The 10,518-nt window shown below is 43.7% G+C and overlaps 1 protein-coding gene across 2 annotated transcripts in view; it reads left to right on the top strand.

The window, feature by feature from the left end:
* The first annotated feature begins 168 nt into the window (after positions 1–168).
* sptbn5 (spectrin, beta, non-erythrocytic 5) overlaps positions 169–10,518 on the top strand; it is a 57,113-nt gene continuing 46,763 nt past the window's right edge. Inside the window, exons 1-6 of one of the 2 annotated variants that reach the window (XM_015350483.2) lie at positions 169–346; positions 4,123–4,234; positions 6,638–6,805; positions 7,715–7,831; positions 8,296–8,453; positions 8,934–9,162. In XM_015350483.2, the coding sequence (XP_015205969.2) occupies positions 4,124–4,234; positions 6,638–6,805; positions 7,715–7,831; positions 8,296–8,453; positions 8,934–9,162 (783 nt within the window). In that variant the 5' untranslated portion in view covers positions 169–346; position 4,123. Of the gene's footprint in view, positions 347–4,117; positions 4,235–6,637; positions 6,806–7,714; positions 7,832–8,295; positions 8,454–8,933; positions 9,163–10,518 lie in introns of both variants that reach the window. The other variant, XM_015350482.2, reaches the window with a different exon arrangement.

Genomic DNA, 10,518 nt, shown 5'->3' with positions numbered 1-10,518 from the left:
CGCTGATTTCAGCACGTACAGTATGCCAAAAAGTGTATTGAGATCTGCCCAGCATGACAGCCATTCCTGTAACCTTTAACCAGACTGTCATGTAAGCGCTGTCAGGTGAGGAGGGGGTGGGCACTAGCTGTTAAAGCCTTTCCCATGATTGCTCTCAAAGGTCGCTCTTCCTCTCCCCTGGAGTTGATTTGGACTGCTCTCTGGAACAGGTCTTGGAGGAAACTCCAAGGTGAGACAGAAAGAGATGAAAGGGAGACACGTTTAGACAAGTTCATGAAGGGATTGTTTCAGATTTGCATGCCAGGTGCTAAACGAGCTTTGAAGGACAGGTTTCTTTGAAAGTAAGGTAAGCAATCATATCCTTCTTTGCTTCAATGCCTTGATCTGTGGGATACATCGTGGGTCCATCAAGAATTAACATAAGAAACAGAATGAAATGGAAGTCTGTGTTGATGTCGGGTTGACTTTTATGCAGCTCACACAGTGGTAACCAAGAAGTGCTGTTACATTCTGATCTAGCCGTTGAGTTTATTGGTGACAAATCCCGCTTAAAAGAAAAGGTAGGATGCCTATGGCCTCTGTGGGATTTCGTTGGTATTATTAAGGCATGGGAAGAGCGAGTATTGGGAATTAGTGAAGGTGCCATTCCAAAATGGGATCAAGACTGCAGGTGGTTTAATGTGCAATTTGCTGGGGTGTCTCAGAGGGATGATTTGATTGTTAAAGCTCCACTGTTATGCCATAGGAAACAGATATATCTACTACACCCTCAGCTATAGCAAAAAACAAACCAGTAGAGGGAAACAGAACCTGTGATTAAAGGTTTTTCTGCATTTTTGATGCAAATTATTTTTCTTTGCATACAGCAATGCTCTCGGAGCTTTGCAATGTTCAGTGTGTAACAGGGATACATTAAAATCTCAGAGAGTGGTCTCATAGATCAAAGACATTTTAAGCTTTTCTGAAATCTAGGATGCAAGACGGGTCTCTTATCCATCAGTGGAATTTTCTTAATGCTTCACCACCACAACCACCATGAGAAGCCTAAAATGTATATTATCCACCTGTACAAGAAACCAGTGTGTCTCACTAGGCTAGAAACGTCTGCAGGTGTGTGATGTTTCAGCAAACATGCCCTTGAATGCTATTTGGTGTAATTTCCCATGGTCCTGGATTCAGATCTTACAGTACACAGAAACCTTTCCAATTTTATTCTTTGCATTCTTCATATTTAACATTTTTGTGGATTTCAGGGCTGGGTTACCAGCAGCACACTTCTCTAATTAAACCAGTGAAGCAGTATTGTCTGGCTCATCTCACACATTGCGTAGCACTGCTAAACTGTCTTTCAGGTTAGGGTTGTTGAAGGAATATTTTCAGCCTTTTTAAAAAAAAAAATAGATACCAATATTATTACATTAACACACCCATATTAAAAATCCATAAACAGTCAATAGCCCTTCAAATGGTGTAGCTTCCATCCTACGAGTAGTATCTGTTGCACCGGAAATATATTTGATAGCTGATCATATAATTTAAATAAATTAGAAGCTGTTGGCAAGAAGCATCATTCATTGAGATTCCATATAAATGTGTCCACTGTACAGTTCAAACTCAGTCATCAGTCTGAATGCCCTGTGGTTGTCTGCCAGACCGCTAACACTGTAGATTCCTACAGCTAATTAACATTACTGATAAAGTAACCCAGTTACTCATTAACAACCACAGCAAGGAATGCCACTGCATTCCCCGAATAAGGTTATAAAGGCAGTTTTATATTCAGGGAGGGTACCTTGTTCTTCAATGGCATGTGAAAACGCTGATAAGGCTGACATCATGATGACGTCACCATGTTGTAAAAGAGTGGGGAAGGTTCGCTGGCTCTTGCTGGGAAGCTGTAAAGACAGATGGGAAAGTGGAAAAGAGACATCATTCTCCGACCCTCCCCCCCCCCGAAGGATCCAGTTACCAAACAGCTGTGCTGAAGAATCCCCCCTGCCAAGATCTGTCACCGGGCTTTGGATCAGATTCCCAGATGTGCAGTGAGCCCTGAACTTTAAACAAGAGGATTCTCTCTGTTAGTATTCAAAGTGACTTCATCTCCACTGACTGGATACAAGTTTGTTCAACACAAATGAAATATTGCTCTGTTGATAGAGGCCTTAAACAGTAATACATTCATATACTGTAACAAGTTCAAAACCCCACATAACAATAAGGAGAGGTGATACTGTATTTCATGTCAACTCACTCTTTGCTCTTCCAGTTTCTAACAGCTCCTTGATGGAGTGTTTTCACTTTCCATCTGAGATAAAAGCCACCTGCTCAATCAGAGAGGCAGCATTCCTGATTCTCCCTGAATCCTGCCTGTATCTGGCTCTGGGCTCTGCTGTCCTCAGAGTCCCTGCCAGTTTCTCTCCTGTGGTACAGCAGCGTCACCAGTGTCTGATTCCAGAGGGCAGTCAGCTTCACCAGGACCCGAGAGACCAGAACAGCACATTAACCCCCCTCCCGACGGCTGACACACAAACACGTTTCCTGACCCATTTCTAAGACCCGATCAGCCAAGCACACCTCATTTAGACTCGCAACGCAAAAATCTTCCTGACGCTTGAATCACATGAACGACCGAGCACACCTCATTCAGATGACCAAGACACAGCCTTCCACACTGCATGTTAGTGATGACAACCTAGACCACAGGAGTAGGAACACAGCATTATGCTTATGTATTCAAGTGGGGACCCTGCATCATCTCCAAAGGAACAAGTAGAATTTAACTTCAACTGGAGATTAAAGTAGAATTTAAAAAAAAATTCTGAACCCCTATGATACACTTGAAGAATGCTCAACAACCAGAAAGTTTTTTTTCTGCTTTTCAGCATGGAAGTCACCTCTGTTTGTATATTTTTCATGTGCCGCCCCAGTGTGAAAATGAGTGTTGGTTTTAAGCAACAGTTTAATTTATATACATACATTGCAGGTGTAATTGGTGTAAATGGAATTGTTAATATCTGCTGTTGGTTGTTTGAACTTAGTTGTCAGTAAAGTCAAAACTTGGCTTTAAAACACACAATCTGACAGAGAACTGCAACACCCACCAGAATATTAACTGCCGTATTTCAACATAAGAACATTTGGAAGCCTGAACTGGAAAATAACTAGGGCTGTACAGTAGAGTGAACTAGTACAGATGTTAACAGAGATATAAACCCTCTCTCCCACAAAGCAGCAGGCTGAAACATGCACAGCAAAGATGATACAAAGGAAGGCAAACAAACTGATTTGTAGGGAAATTATTGAATAATTATTTCACATTCAAGAATCAGCCTGTGGCCCAGAAGAAAATCTCTACAGACATGATGAGAAGGGTTTAACTGAGTGAGAATAGGCATTCAGTTTTAGAGAGCCAGGCACCATGATTTGCAAATTCTTTGTCAACTCAGAAAAACAATGTTATAGAATGTGGTAGCAACATTACAGATTTAAGCCAGCTCTAGAAATGAATTGCTCATATGTACTGTACAAAACATCAGAAGTCAAAATACTTTTATACTTGATTCACTGAATTTCTAAACTGCTTTTTCAATTCCAAGGATAAATGCAGCTCATATACCAGCAATGTGCTAAATTCACACTGGACTGCTTCCTCAAGAGCAAGGTTCAGCTATGGAATAGTTTTATCACACAAGCAATCTTTCTCACATGAAGCATGCAGCAATCTTTCTCACATGAAGAAAGGGTGTCAGATTACTGAGGCTGATAAACTAAACTAACAGGAACACCAAAGGGTTAAGTGCAGTTCTCTCACTTTTCTGAGAAAGGAGCGTATCGCTTTAGTAGTTATGAATAAATCCTCACTGTGTGGCTTGTTTTTGAATCTGTATCAATCTCTGCAGCTCAGCAGATCTATGTATCTGCTGAATCAGAGGTACAAAGGAACATGAGGAATCATGCTTTTGTGTTATCAGTTGTTAATGTTTTCTGGAATCTTAATTAACTCAACAATTTTAGCACGGGCTTTCTGTTGAACGATGAACAGGAAGAGTCCTACAGACGCCCAATTCCCAGTGCTACTGCCATGTTTAATGTGTTTCTGTTTCTTCTGACACGGAAGGGCAGGATGGAGGGGGAGTATGGGCAGGGAAGGATCAGGGAGCTGCAGGAGCAGAGGATGGCTGTTCAGAAGAAGACCTACACCAATTGGATCAACAATGTCTTCTCCAAGAACAGGGTGAGTCACCTGACTGGTCTCACACCCAAACAGAAACTCATACATATACATCCACGAGCACCAAACTCACACACACATACACACACATGCAAACACATACCCACACACACAGACTGACATATATACACCCACATGCACAAACACACACACATGCATGGACACCAGGATGGGAATGATATCTTGCCATTAGGGGGAGCTCACCCCTGGTTGGGGGGTGATGCATCACGCGTAAAAGAGATTTCTTCAAAAACCCGTCAAAACCCACGTTACTAAGGCTCCCTCTCAGACAAGTGTAAATTGATTCTGCGTCTGTGCCATCCGTATTTTAGAGACCCCCCAAAATTGTGCAAATGGTCTCTTCAGGGGAGCTCATGCCTTATTCAGGGGAGCTAAGCTCCCACTAGCTCCCCATGATTCGCACCATGATGGACACACACACACATACTGTACACACACGAACACGCAGGGAAGATATTCATAGCATTCTGATTTAGAATAAAATGAGGAGAGAAAAACTTGTTTTCCTGAAAGTCATTTCACTCAAATTCAGCTTGGGAAAATTCTGTTTTTGTGCTTGACTAGACTTACGAACAGTGGAACAGATTCTGCCTTGGAGAAAAACAAGCTTTTAAAAAACAAGTGTTAATACTCTTTATGTATATTTCTCCTAGACCATATTTCTTAATAATAATAATAATAATAATAATTGCTTACACTTATATAGCGCTTTTCTGGACACTCCACTCAAAGCGCTTTACAGGTAATGGGGATCCCCTCCACCACCACCAATGTGCAGCCCCACCTGGATGATGCGACGGCAGCCATAGTGCGCCAGAACGCTCACCACACATCAGCTCTCAGCGGGGAGGAGAGCAGAGTGATGAAGCCAATTTATAGAGGGGGATTATTAGGAGGCCATGATTGGTAAGGGCCAATGGGAAATTTGGCCAGGACGCCGGGGTTACACCCCTACTCTTTTCGAGAAACGCCCTGGGATTTTTTAATGACCACAGAGAGTCAGGACCTCTGTTTTACGTCTCATCCGAAGGACGGCGCCTGTTTACAGTATAGTGTCCCCGTCACTATACTGGGGCATTAGGACCCACATGGACCATAGGGTGAGCGCCCCCTGCTGGCCCCACTAACACCTCTTCCAGCAGCAACCTAAGTTCGTCATGACTTCTATATTTTATGTGGATATTTTCATGTTAAATTTAATATTAATAAAGAAAATTTCCAATGGAAAAATATTTTGTGTCAGTTGTATTGCTATGAGAAACATAGCACATACGATACAGCAGTTCAAGAAATATATACTGTAGCTGCATTGAATCTAATTGCACTTATGCAACATTCAGATGTGGAACTGCTATAGTCAGCTGACTGAATAGATTTCATCGATTCAAAATACGCATTATGTACATACTATATGTGCAGTACCAAGTCATTATACTGTACATATATAAAACGTATGGAGTAGTTAGGATGCTATTACCTGGTGCTGTAAGTACAGAGACCCGTACGTGTTGAACTTTGATACTGGTATAAACTATTTCTACAGTGGTGCTGTAGGTACATAACTGTCAAGATGTTCTTTCTCCCCTGTCACCTATGAGCCTCAGCAAAAGGTTACTGAGACCTCGTAAATTTAGTAAATCATCTGCTGTGAGAACTGTAATTCTCTCCGTATACTCCCTCACATCACAATAAAATCTCTTGAGGAGGGAAGCTGTCAACACAGATCACTGGGGTGGAGTTGTGCTGAGTCACAGTCTGCTGGAAAGACGACGATGGGAGTTCGAAGAGTCTGAATGGTCGGAAAGGGTTTCAATGGTTTTCTGACTAAAGATCATGAGCAGGGAATGGTGCTGTGCTGCCTGGCTCACAGCTGTGCTCAGTCATCTGGCTTTCCTCACTCCTCCTAATGCAAAGAGTGCAATAAGAGCAATCACAACCCAGGCTTAATCCCAAACGCCCTGTCAGAGAATCACAAGGGCTGTTACTGTTTGATTCCCTCTCTGTCTCTCTTTCAAGATGTGAGCTGCTGACATATTTCTCCTCTTTTCTTTCCTGAGCAAATGTTCTAAAACTCTCAGGGGTTTGATGCTGGCACAGTATCTCTCAGCTCTCCAGTTGGACTGGGATCATATATATATTCTGGTCCTGCGGGGTTAGTAAGGCTCTTTTAATGATTGAGTGATCAAGGCCTGGGGAATGTGGTTGTGCAGACTAAGTCAGAAAAGAATTGAACTAATGAAGTGTTTCTGAGAGGTGGGAATCATGGAATGAAATCTGGGGCCCCTGTGGGCCTGAGCTAATTCTCCCCGCTTGGGTAGAGCCAGGAGGCATGAGTGTGGACTGGGCCCTGGTCCCTTAGTGATGGTGGGTGTGTTTCTCCACCAGGTGCACATCTTCATCAAGGATGTATACACCGAGCTGAAGAGTGGGATCTACCTGATCCGCCTGCTGGAGCTCATCTCCGAGACCAAGCTGCCCACTCCCAGCCAGCGGGACATGAGAGTGCACTACCTGGAGAACAACAGCATAGCCATCAAGTTCCTCAAGACCAAGGTGTGGGGCAACCTGAGACCCCCAAGAGGACAAGACACTGACGCCTTCAGAGCTCTTAAATTGGCATTTTGTGTTTAAGGCATCTTTGATTGCCTGTGAATCACTGCTGTTTATTCTGGAACAATGAATAGCCGTCATCTTGACCACAACCGTAACTGTGCTGCTCTTGGTAAAATCAGATTAATGTGGGTGTACACAGTGGTGATGGAACTTGTGTCTACAGAGACATTATGCGGGATTGTATAAAAGCAACTAGCAAACAGCCTTCTATTTACGTTTATTTTTTCTTTCGCAAACCCCGCTTAAGAGTTGCACTTTCACACCATGCCAGAAGATGAACTAATTACATTAAAATGGTAAAAATCACATCAGGGGTACTGAGCTCCTCCGCCTAAGCTGTGGTCCTGATTAAAAATAGGTTAAAGGCAAACACAATGGGCATTTTTAACTTTATAAATTGTTGCTAACCCCTCTCTAAAATTTTTTAGACTTGTCACTTGAATATCCTTAAGTATAACACTTACAGGTTATTAAAATTTAGCACCAATTCATCATATGGACCGAGAGAACTCTCTATTTCTGAATGATTCTATTTTCCTAAGAAGTTTCAAGTTAAAATGCATAAAATCAGTACAATTAGCAGATAGACTGTGCAAAAGCCTGATTTTACACTTGCATAGCTCCACCCTTTCCAAAGAACATTAAATTAATTCCATCATGAAGCAACTTTGAACTGTAATCTGTCACACATTGGTCTTCAGTCATTCAGTTTCGCTGAAGCCAGGACATTGAAATGTCTTGGTGACCCGTGCCTGCTCTCTCGCACTCCAAGGCCTCGTGCTGGTGTCTCCGTGGTGCAGAATCTCAGCCGAGTGCTGTCTCTAACCCGGGTCCCTCTGCTCTCCCCAGATTAAAGTAGATCTGATTGGCCCAGAGAATATCGTTGATGGGGACCGGACACTGATACTTGGATTGATCTGGATCATCATCCTGCGTTTCCAGATTGCTACAATCACCCTAGAAGAGGTAGTGAGAGGAGAAAGAGTAGAGTACTCACATCACCACCATGAGTGCTGCAAGAGAAATACTGCTCATGTATCTATATACAGTACCTATATACAACACCTTTATACCTATATACCTATGTGGTATGAGACTGCCCTAGTTACTATATGTCCATTAACTGCGAGCAGTAACTGTAAGAACACTGCAAAAAGAAAAAAATACAATGGCTTAAATGGGATGACAATAGAATAATTTCACTTTATCTACCACTGTACAGAATTTGTTGTGGATACTACTCATGTAAAAAATAAGGACATATGACCTGGCTCATTTTATAAGTGTTTCTGGCAGATTTGTAGATAGTGTGAGAACGTGCTGAATACTATATGAAAAAGAGGTCCTCACAGTTTCCATGGAGGGGAGATGTAATGAAAAGTGAAACCAGGCTTGGGAGGGACCTGATGGCTGGCGCCTGCTGTTTTTAGGATGAGTTTGGTGCCAGTGCGGCCCGCCGCTCTGCCAAGGAGGCCCTGCTCATCTGGTGCCAGCGCAGGACAGCGGGGTACCCCAGTGTCGACGTGCGGGACTTCTCGGGCAGCTGGAGAGACGGCCTAGCCTTTAACGCCCTCATCCACGCTCACCGGTAAGGACGCTCACTGGGAAACCATGTTCCGATCAAGTTCATTTACAACACAAGTCTATAAATACTCACCACTTGACTTCCAGAAAACTGCTGTAAACCCGGCGTGATGTTCAGTGATTTATGAATGCGGCCTTGTGCTTGGGTTGCTCTGATAAGGAGGCTGGGAACATAACGTACATCATTGCTTTTGACTTTTCCTATTTTTGACATTTTTTGACGTTGCTTTTAACTTTCCCTCTACTATATTATCACCTGTAAAACTGGCAAAGGCTTGTGTGATCCACTGATGCACCGGGTTGCATTTCCATTGCGAATGGCACCAGAACTCGATTCTAGATGTCTGTGTGCGCGATGTCATACCATCATAAAGATCATAAGCAACAGCTTTAATAAGGATCAGGAGGGGTGCGTGGAGCAGTTACCTGCTTTCGTCCTCCTCTTCCTCAAACCTGGCTTTGTTCGTGTGTGTTTGCACTGTAGGCCTGACCTGTTTGACTACAGCCGGCTCCGGCAGGACCAGGCTCTGCAGAACCTGAACCATGCCTTCGGCGTGGCCGAGAGAGAGCTGGGCGTCTCGCGGCTCCTCGACGCAGAAGACGTGGCGGTGCCCCAGCCGGACGAAAAGTCCATCATGACCTACGTGTCCCTTTTCTACCACTACTTCTCCAAGATGAAGCAGGGTCAGACCGGGCAGAAGAGGATTGCAAAGGTCAGCAGGACGCCGCGCTTCCAGCGTGGTTTAGACAGCTTTCTGCCCCACTGCCTCTCACCCCGCCACGCTGCCGCCTCGCCACCTCTTTCTGTCAGGTTTCAGGAGCTGTGCAAGGGCGTGCTTGTTCAGCACTGTGATAGGAGACCGCCAATGAGAAAACCAGGTGGCTGATGTAACTCATGTGGGCCAGTAGAGGGTCCTCTTCCCTCCAGGTGTGTTTACCAAACCACTGCCCCAGTATGTTGACAGTATGGTGCTCTTGGAGGTGCTGTCCTTCAGATGAGATGCTAACCAAAGTCCTGATTTCTTGGTGATCCAAGATCCTATAAAAGAGCAGGGATGGTATTCCCTGCTGTCCTGGCAAAATTCCACCCATGGCTTGCACAATCTGGCCTCCCAAAAGTCCCTCTCTTTTCAGTCGTGAAGCAGTGGGCCTGCTGGCGCAAGGGGCTGCCGCACATCTCCCAGATGAAGGTGGATGAGGGGCCCCACCAATATATGAAAGTATTTCTATCCTTTGGGGTGAAATGCACTGTGTGATAGATAATTATTATTATTGTATCTCTGAAACACTCAAGACAAAAAGGACTTTAGAACTGGTAAGAAAGGTCTAGTTTCCATACATTTCTCAAATCTGAACTTTTAAAGGTTTTCAATGACCTACTGAAAATGTGGAATAGATTTCTCTGAACCCCCCCTCTTCTACCCCGAGGATTAAATTTATGGCAGGAAGGGCCGAGTGTAACAATGCAAAAGCTTTTCAGACTTCCTCTGGGGAATGACTTCACTCTGCATGGCTTTGTAATTCTCCTGCAGGACAGGGGGGTCGAGTAGAGTTTGCAGAACACGGATGCTGATCACAGAGGGCACAGGAACTTGCAGGAGAACAGAGCACCCAGCCCTTTTACCTTTGAGAAGAAAGGTTTGATGTGGCATAGATTGGAAAAGCTCAAAATCTCATGACAAGGCCGGGAATTGAGATTGTAGGATTTTGCACTTATGGAGTCGGGACAGAAGAGGAGGAAATTCTATAGCCAATTGAAATATTTTAATGGGAGAAGTCATTGAGCAAAAAATAAAACAAACATTTGTGCTTGTACAGAGTATATATGAGCATTGTTCATTCATATTGCAATACAGCATATCTGTTCTTGTACAAGTATATTCTTAAACGATACTGTAAATATTTAGTGCAAACAGAGGGTATCGAAATCGCAACTGATTGAGTGCATCTTTCCCGTCCCTGCGTAGAAGATTCTAATAAAGGAAACCCCTGTGGATTAGAGGATTTAATAGAGGGGAGGAGAGCTGCTAATCAGATCAGCTCCAGCTTGGACTTTCAAAAGCAGACAA

The sequence above is a fragment of the Lepisosteus oculatus genome, chromosome 8 (genome assembly GCF_040954835.1).
Source record: "Lepisosteus oculatus isolate fLepOcu1 chromosome 8, fLepOcu1.hap2, whole genome shotgun sequence".
Classification (NCBI taxonomy): Eukaryota; Metazoa; Chordata; class Actinopteri; order Semionotiformes; family Lepisosteidae; genus Lepisosteus; species Lepisosteus oculatus.
Note: the sequence above shows the minus strand (reverse complement) of the source record. Positions and strands in the feature narration are given on the sequence as shown.